This window comes from Eulemur rufifrons, chromosome 11, assembly GCF_041146395.1.
Source record: "Eulemur rufifrons isolate Redbay chromosome 11, OSU_ERuf_1, whole genome shotgun sequence".
Classification (NCBI taxonomy): Eukaryota; Metazoa; Chordata; class Mammalia; order Primates; family Lemuridae; genus Eulemur; species Eulemur rufifrons.
In genome coordinates, this window is record NC_090993.1 from 11245935 (window position 1) to 11266284 (window position 20350).

At 35.1% G+C, this 20350-nt stretch overlaps 1 protein-coding gene across 1 annotated transcript in view; it reads left to right on the forward strand.

Moving 5' to 3' along the window:
* Window positions 1–20350, forward strand: part of RYR2 (ryanodine receptor 2) — a 467985-nt gene that overhangs the window by 314299 nt on the left and 133336 nt on the right. The window contains exons 52-60 of the mRNA XM_069484586.1: window positions 1437–1577; window positions 3159–3322; window positions 5474–5552; window positions 7178–7267; window positions 8040–8177; window positions 10350–10427; window positions 11615–11690; window positions 16421–16544; window positions 16987–17102. Of these exons, the coding sequence (XP_069340687.1) occupies window positions 1437–1577; window positions 3159–3322; window positions 5474–5552; window positions 7178–7267; window positions 8040–8177; window positions 10350–10427; window positions 11615–11690; window positions 16421–16544; window positions 16987–17102 (1006 nt within the window). The remainder of the gene's footprint in view (window positions 1–1436; window positions 1578–3158; window positions 3323–5473; window positions 5553–7177; window positions 7268–8039; window positions 8178–10349; window positions 10428–11614; window positions 11691–16420; window positions 16545–16986; window positions 17103–20350) is intronic.

Sequence of the window (20350 nt, forward strand, 5' to 3'; positions counted from 1 at the left end):
ATTTATTTTGGTTTAATTAAGTCTAGATTCCATCAATTCATGAGTGGATTAATAAAATGCAGTATATGTACACCATGGGGTACTACTCAGCCATAAAAAATGAGTTAATACCTTTTGCAACAATCTGGGTGGAACTGGAGACCATTATCCTAAGTGAGGTATCGCCAAGAATGGAAAAACAAACACCACGTGTACTCACTGTACGATGTGCACTGTCTGGGCACACTTAGAACTTTGACTCCAGCAGTACGAAAGCAATCCATGTAACCAAAACATTTGTACCCCCATAATATTTTGAAATTAAAAATAATACAAGATGAAAAAAATCTTAAGTCTAGGTAAATTAGTGAATGAGGTAAATTATCTCCTTGCTAAAAACTACATCCCATTTTTACAGTTTTTATTATCTGGAATAGCTTTTGTCATGCATAATTTTCTTGATACAGATGAGCTGGAAAATCCCTGAAAAAAGATACAGTCTCATGTTCTTAACTTTATGTGCTAAAACTCTTCTACATTGTAGATATTTCAATGTTAAGCCAAGCAAATTAGATTTCAATGTTTCATCATCTGAGATTCCTAAATTGTGTGCATGTGTGGATATATTTGTGTTTTGTAGCTGAACGCAAGACTGAGATGAAATATTTCAACAGTAGGAGGTGTCATCGGCTTTAATGACAATAATCCTTAGCATTTATTTTCTTCCTTAGATGCAGAAAAGAGTCCAAATATTTATAATTAATTCATACAGATGATGTCATTAATTTGACAAATATAGCCGAGAATAAATTATGCAAGGAGCTACCTTATCTTTGAACTTTCAATTTAGGTTCCAAACGATGTATAATATATGGGTAAAAACCTGAGGGGCAACATAGACACTGAGATAATAAATTGCATCCATAACACCAAAGAAGTATAGATAAAGAAATGATTCAAGTAGAGCAGTTTTGCAACTTAGCGAAGCAAGTTTTGAGACAAATCATAGAGTGTGTTGGGTAAGACAGAGAGGGAGCAAAAATAATCACAGATGTATGATTCCCTTATTGTGCCTTGGGGTCACCCTGGGATCAATCCCTTTGTTCTACACATGAATTCCAAGATAACGACTCATAAAATTGTGAGTAAATGATAACAACTATAGTAGAAATCAGGGATCTGTCGTTAGATATACAACCAGCCCATAAAGAATGGCTGTTCAATATACAGCCATTTGTAAAACTTGGCGTTCAGTCTTCATACCATGATCAATGTTAAGTTTTATGGACACATAATATACAAAGTGACAGTGTTCTCCAAGAGAATAAATATGGGATTGAGCAGTTTCACTTCAGTTTACCTTATTGCATAGCATTAGAATGCCACATGAGGGGAAATGGAAAAAAATATAAAAGGTGTCTTTTAGCTCATTGCACTTATAATTGTTTCCCATGTAGCTATTGACAAATCACTATGAAAGATGCTGGAAATATTACTGCCTGCCTGGAGGGTGGGGAAACTTTGGTGCTGCCTCGGAAGAAGAACTTCATTTATCAAGAAAACTGTTCTGGGGCATTTTTGATGCCCTGTCTCAAAAGGTAATTTAATGTTTGGTGGATTTATTTGTATTGCTAAAATAATAAAAAAGTCACAGGTCTTGGGTAAGATAGTATTCCCCTAGGAATACTATCAAACTTACAGAGCTTTACTTTGTTCTCTTTTCTCAACTTAATAACAAATGTTGAGAATACAATTTCTTTTTTTTTTTGACTATATAATAAGCTCATAATTTTATTCTTCGTTGAGATTTCATTTTCCTGCATGAAAATGGTCTGCCAACTGTCCACAATTAGACCCATCTTACTTTAACCTGGCAATATATACTGCTTATGAAGAGAATACAATTTCTGTGATTTTTCTTAATCATCATGGTAGCATTTTCCTTGTGATCATAACACTATTTGTGGATTTAAAATGGCGAAGCAGTTCAGGAAATTCTGCACATGGTTGACAAGTTTCTGGTGCATTTGGGCTTGTTTGGACTCAAACTTGACCTAGTCACATCTGCAATCTTATAAAGCCTGATGAAATTATATTGAATATAAAAATAAAAAATATTATAAAATTATTATATTCCAGTGACCTAATAACTTCTCCTGCTTTGCTGCTATGGAGATTTAAGAACTGCCACTCTATGTTGCTTTGTATATGTGACATTCTCTTAGAGTTGCCATATTTATAATGAATAGCTCATACATTTTCAGATGACTGGAGGGTAGTGATTTCAGGGAAAACTATGAAGATCATATTTTTTTATTCTCATGCTTAAAATAATCAAAATCTGTTTGAATTCCCAGGTAGATATTATTAATATGATTGGAGTAGTATAACCATAAGTTTGCTACATAATAGGGGAAAGTTTATCTGTGATTACATTTGGCAGCTACATTTTGATGCCCTTTCTTACTGAATTTCCTTTGGTAAATGGAATCCTTTAAAAATAATGTATAGGTATTTTTAGAAGCATGACAACATTTATTTAAAATCGAACATTTAAAGGGAGATAATATTTGAAATGATTATTTTTAATTTTCTGGAAAATCTATGACTACACATTTAACTAATTATGTAATTGATATGCAAATACTTTTGCCTAGCGATTTTTATTATACATACTTCCTCTAGAATTTTTTCCCAGTTCAGAATTTTATTTTTCGTACTTTTGAAATGCAGCAGAGATCAGTTAAAATTTCTCACCCTCTGGAATGTTATCCTTCACATATTTTCCACATATAGTAACTATAACTTAGGGCAGCAATAATCTATAAGTGTAAGGAATGTAGTCCTCCTTGAAATTATGTTTATGTTATAAAGATGTTTTATATTCAATGTTAGAACATTCAAGTTTACATCATTTCAAATATGTTGAAGCAGCAAAGATTTTATTCTCCTTAAGCTGTAACTGTAGTAAATCTTGCTGCAGTTTCTCTTTATGGTTGATGGGATTTCAGAATGTATGTTCCATTTTCCAGGCAAAGAATCATCAGGGAGTTAAGTTAGCCCACGACAATGCAAATTTTCTTCTACTACATTGTATCAGCCGTGGTGATCATACTGACAACTTTTGTCATAGAATAATAAAGTGATTTTTTTTTTTTGGTCCTCCATTTGTTTCCCAGAAATATGAACAAGAACTTTTCAAACTGGCACTGCCTTGCCTGAGTGCAGTTGCGGGAGCTTTGCCTCCAGACTACATGGAGTCAAATTATGTCAGTATGATGGAAAAACAGTCATCAATGGATTCTGAGGGGAACTTTAACCCACAACCTGTTGATACCTCAAAGTATGGACTCTTTCTATTGCAGCAGATTTTTATTGTAAATGATGTGTGAAGTCTGAAATTGAATAAGGTACTAAAGTGAACTTTCTCTAATACATGCCCCCTTTGAATTGGTATCCTTTTGACAGGGGTCCCTTTAGTTGATCAAATGATAGTAGTAATAATGATTATACTCATATCAGAAATAGATAAGATGTACCTTCTAGGATACTCTTTACATAATTAGGATTTTCTGTGTATAACTACATGGTAACATCTATAATAAGAATAGAGAAAGTATATTAGTTATATTTTTAGTTGCAAATGTACCCTAAATGTTTATACAGCCTCTGGTTAGCATCTTTTACTTAAGATGATCCCAGCATGCACTGCAAAGCTGTCTGTACGAGTACCAAGGAATCACTTCACCCTTCCCTGCATCTCAGAAAGACACAGGGTTAACAGCAGATGTTGGGCATCAGCAAGCACAGCATGAGATCGAAGGGAATATCAAAGGAGAATGTTTGTGGAAAATTTAGCATGCACTTACAGTGCAGTTTGACTAAAGCTAAAACAATATTACTCCACATTGTGAAACTTCTTACACGTACTTAGTTGCATAAGTTATTCTACAGATACAATGTTTGGGTACTTCAGGTGATGGAAGTCTCAGCATTTTGTTGTTGCTGTCTTTGAGTAGGATCATGGCTCTCCATTTGTACGGACAGCTGCCTCTTCATGCCACGTATTCTTACTGATTCCGTGGTGATTGAGCAAGATGAGTTTTAGCACGGTAGTCACTTGGTAGCTATCATCCACAGCTTCTGAATTTGCTTGGGAATTCGACTTTGAGGTTTCTGAGTGGCTGGTTTAGCTTCCATAACCAGATCCAAATTTCAACCTGAGTGGTATGCTATTAGTTTGCTAATGTCTTAAATTTGCATGTTTGGTATTTGATGACAGTCCTGTGAGAAGACTCTCTCCCCTCCCCCGCCCCAGTATTTGGCTTATCTAATTGATTTTTTGTATCTCTTCCAAAGTAAGTAAACCAAAATAGCACATGTTCACATTCCTACATGGGTAAGTTTGTGGTTTGCTAACATATGATATAATCCAGGATTTTAAAATAACATCAGAACAGTGTCATGGTTTTGGTGTTAAATCCAATTAATAAGTATGGGCATGTATATTAATTTACCTAGGTTTGCCTCTTTAGGGACTTCTTAGCAGATAAAGATTTACACGGCGATGTCAATTTCTATATGATTGTGATTTTTATATATTGCTTAGTATGTCCTATAGTTCAATTACTGATAGCTTTGATAGAAAAGAACAGTCAATCATCTTATTATACTAGGTTTTATTTAGAGTTTTATTCTCAAAGTCAATTGCTTTAATAAGCTATATTCATTAATAAATGGAGTTACAGAGATACATATTTAATTTTCCATTCATAGATATATTTGATGTTCCCAAGTCTTATATTTACCATCAGACCTGGTCATCAATTGCATGTACCCAACATCTGTCAAAGGATTAAATATTTATTTAAACATGATGAAAGGACTCAAGAATAAATATTATCAAAATCATAAAGCATGAGTTGGTTAGTTACTTTTCCCTATAGTCAATCTTAATAACATTTAGAATATTATACATGGGCTATTAATATTTAAAATTATTAACGCATCACCAGTAGTATGAAATTAATTTAAACAGACTGTATTTCAGCCATCTTTTTTTCCATTTATAGTTGTTGCAGAAGAGACTTAAGTCAAACAGGGAGAACTTCAAAGAAGAACTAGGGAGAGAAATGTGTCTTTAAGCTTATTGAGTCTAACCATATCTTGACTTAGGGTTTGTTTTTTCTTTTCTATATAGTCTATTGTCCTCATCTTTGAATATATTTTAATTTAAATATTTAACAATTACTATATATATTGAATCTGTTATATCAACACAGAATATGAATCAACATAAAATGAGCAGATAGAACATTATCTGCTTGACTTTTTTATATTCTGAAAATATGAAAAAATAATACTTTGTTAAAACTGTTTTTTAACAGTTATGCATTGTTGGGATCTAAGTATTCATAAGCTGTGAGTAAATTATGAATATGATTTCCTGTAAATTCTGTGAAAATCAAGCTTTTGGTCTTTACTTTTTTCATAGTATTACAATTCCTGAGAAGTTGGAATACTTCATTAACAAATATGCAGAACATTCCCATGACAAGTGGTCAATGGACAAGGTAAAAGTCAGATTTGCATTCGAATTCCATTGTCATTACTAATGGCTGCTCCTAATATTTCTGACCCTAACAGGTTTTATTATTTTAAAGTGAGAGCTTTGTATTAATTAGAAAAGAACATTTAATGATAATTTACTAATATAATATTTAGATAGTTCTGCCGATTAACATAAGCATGATATACATATGAATATGTGTGTTCATAAAAACCATAATTTTAAGATTACAAAAAAAATCTATTAATTAAATCATAATTGTAGTTTCTAAATACGTATTGTTCATGGAGGTAAAAAGTCACATTCACCAGGAAGTTCAAGAGGAAGTGGTGAACTCAGCATCAGAATTCACCTTTTAAGGGAACTTTGGTTTTTTATGTAGTTTTATATTAGATAAAATCTTGAAAATTCTTAATCAGGATTTAATGTTTCCCCCTTCTACTCTTCTCTTGTATTTCTTAGTACCAAGTAGATCTGCAGTTCACTAAAAATAGATTATGTTGGCCAGGTGACATTTTTATTTGTGTTTTCAAGAAAAACAGCCCAAATATGAAAACTAAAGTAGCCATCTCTTTGAGAAAATTCCTACATATTATGAGATTTTTCTAAAGGACATGTTGTACCTGAGAATTCACATGTCAGTTGAGCCAAGTTTAAACTTGACAGAGGATGGTTAAACTAGGTTTGTCAGAGAAACTGAGTTGAGATGGTTCAAGAATCTAAAATACACAGGTACTGATTTGGTGACGTAAAAATCAAACAGCAAAGGTTCTGAAGGACACTTGTGTCATGTAACTGCTCAGTATCATCACGCTAGAGACCTTACATTCAGTTTCAGAGATTGTCTTGGCCAGCCTAGTCCCTTCCTGCTCTAAGATACTCTGTTTTGTTTGTTTGGATAAATGTGTGGTTCTTTGTTCAGTAATTAACCGATTTACTCGATAAACCAGTGGGGGTCTCTTTTCTATAAGGGCTCCATTACGTACTGAGCAGGTGGAGTTAGTGACGGAGAGGACAGTCCTGAGCCTTTCCAGGACTGAGTTATCTGGATTCCATATGCAGACATCAAATGATACAGGGAAATAAATGGTGATATGTACACATATAAGGAACATAATGGGGAATGAATATGTTGAGAGATAATTGGATATAAAAATAGGCAAAAACAGGTAGCATTGTTTAGGGAAGCATCTGAGATGAATACTCCAGTTTTCCTGTTTCAAATGAGTGTTTCAAATACACACCTGACAGGTGAGGTCCCAAGATATGTCAGAACAAACCCTCGAGACCAAATTGTATATCCCTGTAGCGTCCTCCTGGGGGCGTGCCTCCTGGCACAGTCCCAGACCCGGGTCTGTTTAAGGAAGACACCGTGCTTCCTTACCGTGCTTACTGTTCAGGACTCAAAATGAGTCCTGAATAGTAAAAGGACTCATTCTCGATGATTACTGAATATAACATTGATTAAGATAGAAATCTTTATATTCACTGATGCTAGATAAAAGTTAAACCTTAATTCTTACGTTGGTTCATTTTAGGGTTATTTTATCAAGCACACACTTAAATACATGCACACTTACTCTCAAATTAATACGTGTAAAACAATTTTTGGTGTTTGTGTTTTTGTAGTTGGCAAATGGATGGATTTATGGAGAAATATATTCAGACTCTTCTAAGGTTCAACCATTAATGAAGCCATATAAACTATTATCTGAAAAGGTGAGGGGTTTTTGTTTGTTTTAGCTTATGGGGTTTTAAGTTTTTTGGAAAAGTTTTTTCTTTGTTATATATTTTCTTATTAAAATGTCTTCTTTATTTTATAGTTACTATTTTTTACCTTTTTCAAAGGTCCCATTTTTTTATCTTCTTATGTTTTATATTTTCCTCTCCGTGCCCATTTTCCGTCAGTATTTCTGTCATCGTTCTCTTCTCTCCTTAATATTTTTCTTTTCCTTTTTTTTGTTTTTGTATTCTCTCATATTTTTAAGGACTTTAGGGAATATTCTTATAATGCTTCAGAGTTTCTTGATGACGGATGATAAAGTAATATTTTAATGTGCTTATTCTGGTAAGTTGTTAGATATTTCACTTCTTTGGGGGAAAATGAATGTCTTGACAAATTAAGTGAAAAGAATTTGACTTCCTTGTGAATCACATGTGTGTCACATGGGCTGGGACTTTTTCCTAATTTCATTTCTCCTTTCTGGTTTCCGTGTAAGGTACCAGGAGCTGAGAAGCCAAAGGAAATTTCACTCCTGTGCTATATCATGAGTTAGGAGCCATCTTAGTAGCCTTAGTGAAACTAGGTCTCAACTCACACTCTGCTTTTTAGAATTTTACCTTCATTTTTTTTATTTTTAAATATGCTATGCCAATCAAATTTTTAAAAAGTGAAAGCACTCTATTTTAGAGCAAAGCATTAACTATTTTAATTTTCATTTAGGTTCATGATAATCCCTGGTTTTTGTTTTCTTTTTTTTTTTTTCTCTAGGAAAAAGAAATTTATCGCTGGCCAATCAAAGAGTCTTTGAAGACCATGCTGGCTTGGGGTTGGAGAATCGAAAGAACTCGGGAGGGAGACTGCATGGCCCTTTATAACCGGACCCGTCGTATTTCTCAGACAAGCCAGGTGAGAATCGAGGTGATGATTCAACTATTTCTTTTATTTTTTAAATAATTTCAACTCAATTACTTTTTATTTGGTTTTAAGTGAGGTTAAATCATGATTACAGTACTGGGATTTACATATCAACACTTAACTTCTACTGGCCAGTATAGAAAGAAATACCCAATTAATTGTAAGGTCCTAAAGTTTTACCAACGATGGCTTTAAAACATGCTCATTCAATACAGTTAGGTGGTCCATAGAACTTTCTTCTTATTTCCAGTCAGATCTGAGGGTTACTTCTTAGCAAATTGATTACCACACTAGAAAAAAATAATTGTTTTCCTTGGGGCCACGGTGTTTTATTACAAAAATAGAATAACAACTTCAAAAATAACACGATCCTTTCTAATGTAATGAAAAATTTGTTATTTTTTATTGTTTTCTGTGCATGACTTTTATGCAACTTGAAAAATAGTTCACGGGGCTCCCGAGGTAAAGAGACGTGTGAGTTACATGTGCTTCATGAGGCCCCGGGCTCAAAACTAGCATGAGTTAGATACAACTCACATGGCAGTTCATGTGTTAACAAGCCTTAGCCTCATTTAACAGATGAGTAAATGAAGTCTTAAAACAGGTAAGGTATTACCCCAGGCCTGCACCGTTTGTGCTTGGTAGGGCATAGGCAGGCTGTAGCTCTGGCACAGCTGCTGGTGGAATGGGGCAGACAGAGGAAAACACTGACAGCTGTAGTTGAATGGGTAATTTTGAAAGTGAAAGGTAATGAATCGTAAGCAATTAATGCCTATTTAATCTTTTTCCTTTCCTTTTTTCACTGAAGTAAGAAATGTGGTTATCAGCTAAATATCATGAGAAGGGAGAGGGTTTGAGAGCTAAAAAAAAAATTTAGGCTGAAAATATTCATCATTAGTAGGGTGTGAACCAATAAGGATTAGCCAAAAAATACTGTTGTAATGAGGATCCAATTGGAATGCAATTTGTAATTTTTATGACGTCTCAGTAAATTTTTACAGTCCAGGAGCAGAAATAACCATTTGGATAGCCTGTGATTGCTCAACTAGTTAATAAAAACACTATAGACTCTTTAAGATTTAAAAGTCGTTTGTTTTTTAATTCACATTTAGTGTTTTCAATTGAAATTTACATTTAAATCATATAAGCCTCTGTAATAAACTTAGCTAGTGTAGGAATACACTTTTACATTGGACCACATGCTTGCTGGGACATGGAAAACCAGCATGATCTTAACCTGGTGATTGTATTATGCATTTCATTCTTAGATGGTAAAGACGTAGAAGCCAGGGTTCAGTCCAAACTGAGTATAAGTTGAGTATAAGTTGAGTATTGCTCATGAGGTCATTATTAATTATAGCATATTTCAGCCTCTTTCATTCTGCAAGCACGACACAGGCTATATTTTTATTTTGCTTTTAGTCTGTTTTGTGTTTATTCATTTCTAAAGAGAGAATATGCAATTATGAAATATGATATAATTTTAGATTTATAAGCAGGAACCAGAGCTCATTTCTATGGTAAACTTTCATATAATAGCCCATTGGGTGGAACAAGGTAAGTGCCCAGAATGGTAGCGAAACACATTCTTAATACTGATGAGAAGATACAATTCATTTTTTAAAAGCCTAAATTTAGAAATTAAGGAAGACTTGGCTGAGCATCAAGGATTTCTTTGTAAACCATTGAATACCATATGATATACTTTTATAATTAAAAAGTTGGCTATTTTTTATCCTAACGTATCCTTTTATCCTTTGACCCACAAAGACATTTGTAAATATTGACCTCTTTGATTAACTATTGCTTTCATGAAAAAGAATAAATTTCAGTGCAGCCAATTAGAATTTGTAAGAAATTCATGAATGCAATGGTCCTTTGCGTTAAGGTAAGGTAATGTTTCAGGATTTTGGATTCACTGCGTAATTTGTTGAATTCTTATTAACTTTTGGGATTGTCAGTCCCTAAGATATTTGGATGTATTTAATGTTAATCATAAATTATTGTCAGGCACCCAAATATAATTTGCTAGATATGTTTGCAAAATTATTTTGTATAGGTAATTGCCAGTTTAAGCTGAGAAAACATTATGTTTGCCTTGTATTTCTAAGTCTCTTAAGTCTTTCTGCACAGGGTTTTTAATAAGGCACGATTTTGATCTAGGTTTCTGTAGATGCTGCCCATGGTTATAGCCCCCGGGCCATTGACATGAGTAATGTTACGCTATCCAGAGACCTGCATGTAAGTACTGTTACTTTTTAAAAATATCCTCCAAGTTTCGTTTTTAAATGCATGCTGTAACACTTTCTTGTATATACTTCTCAGCATGAATTGTTTGAATGTGGTTATCATATAATGTGTCCACAGTTTATAGATTATATACCCTAAACTTTTAGTGCCACCAAAGTTGATAAAACTTTTTCTAGGGTCTTTCCTCCACATAACATATTTTTCTTAAAGATAATATTCATTAAAATCCTAATATTATGTGGTTATATGTGAGAATAGGGTAAATAAATGCTCTGCTCAAGGATCATCTTAATTTTCAAATTGTTTATCCAGGGAAATTAACGCTATTCTGCTTGCTCTGTTCATGGTCTTATCTATTCTCCTTTGTCACTAAGGAACCTAATTTGAAATGAAAAATTTGAATGGAGATAAAATTTATTGCTTTTTACTTTCCCTGGGGGTGAAAAATTTGCTGCCTTGGAACCTAAGTTAACAGGTCAATATGATATTCGAACAATGATATTGACGTTGTTAGTAACTGTATTATTCCAAGACAAATAAAGAAGTAAATATAAACTTTTTGAGTTGTTAAATTGTTTGGTTTGCCCTTTATTATTGTTTCTGTATGAATGTATTAAAATGACATAGTAAACTGGAAAATCAAAAGTGAACAGAATCTTAGAGATAAGTTTATCAACATGCAGAAGGCCACAGAAAGACTAATGTGGCTAATCTGAGGTCTCTCACCTAGGTTGGGCAGAGATTGATCCAGAAGTCACATTTTTGACTTTCCATGTAATGTTCTTTGCATTCAGTGTTTCATGAGGTTTAGGTCATCTTTTAAAGCTTTGAAAATTAAAACAAGAACTTGTAAACAAATATTTCTTTTGTTACAGTTCATAGCTATTTTGAAGTTTCATTATTGAATTGATCAAACATGTTGTTAAACATTATAAATAAATAACCATGACCATTCCTATAGAATCAGCTCAGCTATTTAGTTACTATATAACATTGCAAATCATTAGAATTCTTTGGAATTTGGATTCCAAATGAGAAAGCTGTTTGATTATCTTTTAAATGTATCTTAGCACTAATACTCTATGATTGATTCATATAAGGCATGTTTTATATTACATATTAGAAAGCAATGTTGTCCTTTTTTATTTATTAGCTGCTAAATATTTTGTTCTTTTAAGGCTATGGCAGAAATGATGGCTGAAAATTACCATAATATATGGGCAAAGAAAAAGAAAATGGAATTGGAGTCCAAAGGTAATATTACCTAAAAACCTTTATCAAAAATAATTAGAGCTCAACTACATGAGTATATGGATGAAATAGTCTTTTAAGCACAAAAGCTCGTTATGCATTTATTTTACTAGAATGGTTCAAATGTGCCTATAACAGATTCAAAGTGGAATTTCTGTAATTTCCTGACTGCTAGTATATATTTTCTTGTGTCTCAGAATTTTGATGGCTCTCTTTTACCCATTTTAGCGTATAGCCATTTATACTTATTTTCCTATTAATAATATCCAAAGTGTTCTATTAATTACTTAGACCTCACTTCTTGACTCTCATTTCTAACTTAATCTCTTATCTCATCCCATTTTATTTCCTGTCTCAGCCTCTTTCTTTTGTCTAGTCCGTCACGTTACTGTCTCTTACATGATTTTGCTTGCTCTTTTCTTCTTTAAAAATACTAAAGCGATCTAGTATTCTCTTAGTCATTTCTCAAGTCTTATTTGCATATTGTCTTCAGTTTAATGTATCCTACACTGATGATCTCTTTCATTGTTATTTGTCATTAGTCTGTACACATATTGTTTATAGTGTGTATGTGTGTGTGTGTGTGTACGTGTGTATGTGTGCACACACTCTCTCTGTAATGACTTCCTATGTGGGTTTATGGGAATACAATTTTTCAAGTTCAGGACCCCAAGTTTTACTTCTTTTGTAATCCTTATTGTACAGTTCTGGGCACCAAGAAATCTTCCATTTCTATTTATTAGGATAGGTAAAAATAGAGAGGAGAAGATTTTTGCAAGATGGGGGTATTTCGTAGTGAAAGGGATAGCTGTGTGTGATATAGTAGGGTGGTACCAGTACCAAGCACTAGGAAACAGAATAACCCGGATTATAGTAGGATTGGTCACAGAGAGACAAGGAGAGGATTCTACATTTTAAATTGCCTATTGTAAAATGTGGCTCAGATCTGTGCCTGTTATTCTAAAACACTCGATGAATGTGTGGTAAATGAAGGATTTATTCATTGGCTGGCCCATGGATGCGTGGATAGCAAATGAATCATAGAATTTTGCTGAGTAAAATGCTTGAGGGATATTGTCCACATGACTAATAAACAAAATTACTATTTTTTACATGAACAGATTACATGAAAGAAATCCGTTCCCTTTTCCCCAGCTATGTTTCAGTCACTATGGTTGGGTTAAAATTAAAATTAATAAGCAGCTATGTTGTTAGAAGTTGAGTATCCCTTATCAGAAATCCTTGGGACCAGAAGTGTTTAGGTTTTTGAATTTTTTCAGATTTTGGAATATTTGCATATACTTCACCAGTTCAGCATCCCTAATCCCAAAACCCCAAATCTGAAATACTCCAGTGCGCATTTCCTTTGCGTGTCATGTCAGTGTTCAAAAAATTTTGGATTTTGGAGCATTTGAGGTTTGTGATTTTTTGGATTACAGATATGGAACTTGTGCTGCTTTGCTAAATAAGCATGCTAGAAAATCAGCATTGCTTCTAATTTCTGGGCCAGATATTGAGTGTCCTACAGTCAATGTTTTATTTAAGTCATGCCACTCATAAATGGAACATTCCTACTTCTGCATCCAGCTTGTTGTAAAAAAAATTGTCCCAAATTCCTATAACATATTTGGGAAACCTGGTTGCAGCAACCTAAATGATAAGACAGGTGAAATTGGTCCTCACAGTCATTAACCTTTCTCACTGCCCACGTGCATCTCCTCTTAACAGAGGAAGTGAGTGGTTTAGGACCAAAATGGCAGACCAGTAGGAAAGGTGTTGAACTATACAGTACTGGAACCTGGCTTTTAGGTTATTGAGATTAACAAAGCAGAGAAGTGAGTCTTGGAAAGAGAAGGTCAGCTTGAGACTGTGGACAGAACAGAAACTACACGTCTTTTCTCAAATTTGTTTTCCCACCTGGGGATGTTACTTGTAGGGAGGATGCTCATAACCAGTGGAGTAGGCAGCTGTGTCCTGCCAGCTCTGCTTCCACTGCCAAGAAGGTCTGGGTGGGAGGGTGGACGGTGCCTGTCGCCGCTCAGTCTTGGTACCTCTATGTGTGTGTGTGTGTGTGTGAGAGAGAGAGAGAGAGAGAGACAAAGACAGGGGAGAGAGAGAGAAAAACAGAGACGTGGGAACTCAGAAACACTAAAACAATCAGCGCTGAAACTGCAGTTTCATTTCCACCCGTTCTGATCTCTTTCATCACCCCTGCATCTATGTGCAGAAGATGAATCTGCATCAGAAAAATCTGGAGTGAAGCCCCTCTTTCGCTTGCCCTGGGCTTCTGGTCTTCAGTGCTGTCCCAGTTAGCTTTAGGAATCTAGCAAAGTTTTGGGGGACATCAGGTGCCATAAGGAGTATATCATTAAGAGAAATAAAGGAGTAAAAGTCCAAAAAAGTATATGATCAGCACTGCCACGTTAGTGAAAAATGTAAAGAGCTGGCATCTCTTTCTATTATTCTTTCCCCACCACCGGGTCAAGTATTTTGTATCAAAGTGAGCTGTTGTGACGCCAAGGACAGCCCTAGTATCAAGCATTTTTGACCCTTTAGTATGAATGAGTTCGCCGGCCGGTGCTAGAATGTTTGACGCAGTATCTTAGGAACCACCGCCTGTTCCCGTAGCTGGTTTCCTTCCGCACAAGACACCCACACTCATGTCATAATTGGGAAAGATGAGGGTTGGAAGAGCAAGGGGAATGCCCCGCAGTCACTGTTAGGAGGCACAGCAAAGGCACGGGACGGCTCCGCCGGCTGACTTCAAATTACCCACCTCATTAGTTCAGTGGAGGTCTCACAAGGTGGGGAGAGTTTCAGAGGCAGAAGATACTTTGTGTTCTTAGGATTTTTAAATTACTGATCTCTTTCTCTCTGTCTCTCCCTCCCTCCACCTCCCCCAGAGTAACCCATTGGTATATGACCCTCAGATCATTGTGGATTACAAACTTAGTTGCCGAATTAATAAAATTCCCTAGGACTAAGTGTAATGATGGAGCTCTAATAGGTGATGGTTGGATAAATTAGGATGATTGAATTATTAATAGATGCTTGATTTTTAACAATTGCTTTTATTGTTTTTAATTGGCACATAATGATTATATATATTTATGGGTTGCAGTATGATATGTCAGTACATGTGTAAAGTATGTAATGTTCAAGTCAAACATATCCATCACCTCAAGCATTTATCTTGCTCTGTGTTGGTAGCATTCAAAATTTGCTCCTCTAGCTATTTGAAAATATATGATACATTTTTAAAAATTACACTGTCCTCATCAAGTATCCTGTTAAATTGGATCTCTGATTAGGACAGAAGTCAAATTTGGCTCTCGGTGCACTTCATGAACATTTTCTATGTCCTTTTTTGCTATTCACAACATGTTAGTATTGTCTTCTGGCAACTGTAGTATGCTTGATACTCTTAATGTCATACTATGAAATAAATGACAGCTCCTCACTGTGCTTCATATTTGTTAGCTTGGTAGCTCTTGACTGTTCCCTTGCATTTATGGTAGTATAGTGTCACCTAATGGTCACAAAGTCCGGCGGGTGATTGCATGTCTAGATGGCACTAGACTCTGAGATGGCACTCTCAGTCAAAGCCAGCTCTAGGAAAACAGGACACTTTCTCTGCATTTTTGCTTGTTTATTTACTGTATAGGGAAAATTCAACATTTAGGATTGTTTTTGTAGCTCTTGGCTAAACTACACTGGAAACTGATTTAATAGGCTATATGTTATTATCATAATTCAAACAATATGTTTATTTTTCATTTTTTTCTTCCTAGAATTCCCGTAGCAGTTGTATTTCAGGATGATTCAGCATCCCGCACGCTGCATATTGCCATACGTGCTTTATAAACTTTAAATTTGGGGCATATCATGCCATTCCGTTTGCTACTGCTTTAACAGCATCTTTGTATCAGATCTTTATATCTGAAATCAACAGTGCATTTGTTTATATTTTTATTAAAAAATTTGCAAAAACTTTAACAAAATTTATAATTTTAGAAATTTTTTCTCCTTATTACTTTTTAAACTTTAAGTATTTTCTAGAAGTTTTAAATCTAAAGAATAGAATACTTTTAGTATTTCTCACCAGAATAGGTATACTAGAAATCTAGACTCTTGATAGAAGTTGTTTGCCAAAATTTTTTAATCAGCGAAGTATTAGTTAAGAATGATCAAGTTTTAACTTAGCACATCTTCCTAGGGTTTTGTGTAGTCATAAATAACATGACCATAAAGTACTCTCAGATCTGAGAGGTGTCATAAAAATTTCATATTTAAGACATTTTTTTCTCTTCTCTTTGTGGGGCAGAGAATGAGCATAACACCTGAAACATGCCTTACAATTTTACTAGATCCAGCTGAGTATGTTTTAGTGTCTGTTTCAACTCGTAATTCCTTTGAAGAGAGAAGAGACTGCAGCTGGTTCTCCCTCCTTGGTTACTGCAGATGTTGTTGGCATCCGATATTGCAGATGCATGTATGTTCATGTTTTAATTGCCTCTCACAAGGCAAATGCAGTCTTTCTTTGACCAGTTTTCCTGAATTAATCGGAATATTAAAGGCAGTAGAGGCAGAAGTCTTAATGAGTCTCATATGCACTATGTGTTATTAAAGGATAGGGAAAGTTTTGTGGTGTGGTCCTGTTATATGTGTGGTGTGTCTCATCTAAGATGATGTTCAAATTACCATGCTGTGTTCTTATCCTGACATTCTCCTAGGAGGTGGAAACCATCCCCTGCTGGTGCCGTATGATACACTGACAGCCAAAGAGAAAGCCAAGGACAGGGAGAAAGCACAGGACATCCTCAAGTTCTTGCAGATCAATGGATATGTTGTATCCAGGTAAAAGTGCACCTACCCCAGTTTCCTAGTCTTTTCATAAGACTGAATATTTAAATATCTCTCTCAGATTTAAAGCTTAAAGTGAATTCAAGGATCTGTTTAAACCTTAGAGCTACTGTTTAGTTTGTTCAGAATGCTGTGTTCCTTTGCTACTTATATTAAATCACCTTGCATCATGTAGGCAAAATCCCTAGGCCAAAAAATCACAGTCTGTTTTTGTAAAGGCAACACTTTATTGCATAGAAATAGAGTTATTCACTCCAGTTTTATGTTACATGCAAAGTATTCCTTACAAAGTAAATCTCGTTTTTCCCTTGAGCTACAAGAATATATGATGAACTTCAAAACGTGTATATTTGTATACTTTCTTTTTTATAAAAATTTTACCTTCTAAGAGACTTTGTGTAAATTGCTTTTCGTATTTCATCTTTTGCTATTCTAGAGGATTTAAGGACCTGGAATTGGATACACCTTCTATTGAGAAACGATTTGCTTATAGTTTCCTTCAACAACTCATTCGTTATGTGGATGAAGCCCATCAGTATATCCTGGAGTTTGGTGGGTACCATATTCCTATTGCTAATAGCCCAGTTTTTGTTGTTCTTAATGTTTACAACATCAGGATGTAGAAAAGCGTAGACTACTGGGCTGTTTCCTGAGAGTATAAGCATGTCCTATTCATCCTAGTACTAAGTAGCGTCCAACAGTCAATAGATAGACAAGTTCTTAGTGAATGGGTAAAGTCTGTGAACTTTAAAAAAAAATCTAACATATGTATATACTTGGGAGGCTGAAGTGGGAGGATTGCTTGAGCCCAAGAGTTCAAGAGCATCCTGGGCAACATGGTAAGACCCTATCTCAAAAAACAAAACAAAAACAAAAATCTGACATGTAATTCTTTTCTTCTTATGTTTATTGGTATTGATTTTTTTTTCATTTTGAAAGATACATTAGAACGACATCAAAATTTTAAGATACAGTTAAATATTTTCTGTGATATTAATTGCTCTACTCATTTAAAAAAACTCTAAAGCTCTGTAGATTCTCAAAAATTCTAAACATAGTAAATTAAGGCCTTGAGTTTAGCTTTTGTAGGGACGTACTTTTATGCTGGAGTACCTGCGGTGCAGAATTCTTTATTATTCTCCTAGGGTACAAGGAAAGACCCTCTCCCCAACTAGCCCAGGCCCCCACCTCAACACAAAAGGAGCTCACTGTTTTGTGTTTTAAATTCAGAACAACCATCAAAGCAGCCTCCTATCACTTCCGTTATTTCATGATCCTCCCCAGCAATGTTGAATTAAAATTCAACTTGTTAATTACTCACCTTCATGTCAGATCATCTTCCAGACACTGGTTGGGAATATGATATAAGGAAGTACAGTTTGTTCCCTTTTGAAAACAGTGTGTTCTTCTGGCCATTGTCTTTTTATTTTCTTTTTCACTCGCAAGGTTTTCTTTTTGTTTTTGTGTTTAATACTCATATACTCATTCCTTCTATCTTCTTTTTTTTTTTTTTTTTTTTTTTCTGAGACAGAGTCTCACTGTCGCCCTGGGTAGAGTGCAGTGGTGTCATCATAGCTCACTACAACCTCCAACTCCTGGGTTCAAGGGATCCTCCTGCATCAGCCTCCCAAGTAGCTGGGACTACAGGCACGCACCACCATGCCTGGCTAATTTTTCTATTTTTAGTGGAGCCAGGGTATTACTCTTGCTCAGGCTGGTCTCGAACTCCTGACCTCGAGTGATCCTCCTGCCTCGGCCGCCCAGAATGCTAGGATCACAGGCGTGAGCCACCGCACCCAGCCACCTTCTGTCTTTCAACATGTTTCTTCTGGGCCCGTCATCCTGCATCGTTTAGCTGCTGTTTTTCTTAGACTTTAAATTTAGTTTCTGGCACAGCCTCAGGTTACAGTTTTTAGAAATTCGAGCTCTGGTATTTTCTTGTTTCTGGCTCCCTATATCCCAAATGTGATTAAAGATTTTCCAGTTGACCATTATTCTCATGGACAACTGCCCTTTCTTTCTACCTGCCTCTTTATCTACAGCCTAAATACCGCATTATTGCTCTCTTCTTAATCATCTTTTTCATAAAAACTAACCATACAGACTATAATATATAACAATCTCTCTGTAACTCTTACAACTATAATTTTTAAAAATATGATTCCTGATTCATCCTAACAAGTAGGCAGATTAGCCCGAATTAGTGAAATTTGACCTCCAAGAAAGCAAACGAAGCAGTGGTGAATTTCTGAAGCACTCGTGCACAAGGTTAAATATTGCAATTTCTGATCCGCCTTTAAAAGGATCTGATGGAGGAGCGCCTCCAAGATCCAGTCTTCTTTCTGGCATGGCAGAGGAGAAAAGGGGCAAAAATGAGTAATCGTTTGGAGAAAGGAACAAGAAAATATTTTTGGTTTTGATTTTTTTACCTTCACGTGGAAAGCAGAAATACAAATGTGAAAGGTAGAAACGTGTTCAGGTATCGTACAAGCTTTATTCAAATTTCTGAATAAACTACCCATTCCATTGTGTGTAGGGAGAGATGAGAATCTTGCTCCAGGACACATTCCTCCAACTTAACACATTTCATTCTTTCCACAAGGCAGAGGGTTTTATAAACCAGTGGTCCCCAACCTTTTTGGCACCAGGGACTGTTTTCATAGAAGATAATTTTTCTTCTGTGGGGGAAAGCGGGTGGGATGGGAGCAGTGGGGAGCAGCTGTAAATGCAGATGAAGCTGTGTGGCCAGGTTCCTAACAGGCCATGGCCCCGGTAGCTGTCTGTGGCCTGGGAGTTGGGGACCGCAGTTATAAACAGGACACTGGGGAGAAAGTAGGTTACAGTGACAGAGCCCAACAAAATAACATTTTTTACGATTTCTATTGTTGTACGTACCTTTTATGCATGTCCGTGCCTGGGCAAATTATGTATAACTCTGTTAGAGGAACAGATAGAGCTGTGATTGTCAACACCATCATTTATTTTAATTTCCATCTTTCATTGTTATTGCAAGGAAGACTGCTATATTGCTGTCTCCCTTTATCCTTCTCATATTGTCTTTGCAACACATCTTTAGCTTACTCATTCCTAGACCTAAGCTAATTGCGATAGTAAGAATACGTATATGCCTTTTTCTAATTATTGTATTATTCCATAGATCATATTCTTTCCAAATCTTTTTGCATTTTGCACATAAGCATTTTTGTATAAATGTGCAGTAAAAGACAAGAAATTTCCTATTCCTTGAAATATTAACAGATTTGGCTGTGCATAAAATTTTGCCTTGACATACTTTATATGAGAAAGTCGCTTATATGGACCCAGCCATTTTGCATAATGTGCTCAAAAGAGATTTAATGACAAAGTAGTACAAAAATGAAATTTGCAACTGTTAAAAAGACATCGTTTTCTTTTATCTGTTCATGGGGAGAGAACTTTGTTCTGGTATTATAAAATATTACCTGAATTTCCTAAAAATTATCCTGAATTTATGGCTAAGATTTGATAAAGTACATCTGAAATTATTTTTGTTTCTGTTTGCAAAAGAATTTTTTCAAGCAAAGTCAGTTTGGTTCTGATAAAATCTGGAAGCTCTGCTTACAAATTTTACTAAAACATGATATAAAATTATGAATTTTTTAGCTCTCCAATATGTTCTGCCTGTCATCATGGTTATTATAGTTTATTATTACCTCTTCTATATATATATTACCTCTTCTGTATGCATGAAGGAGGTAAGAAAAGCCACCTTCTAAAGTAAATTCATTAGGTTAAACTAATCTTAACCTTGAATCATTTTC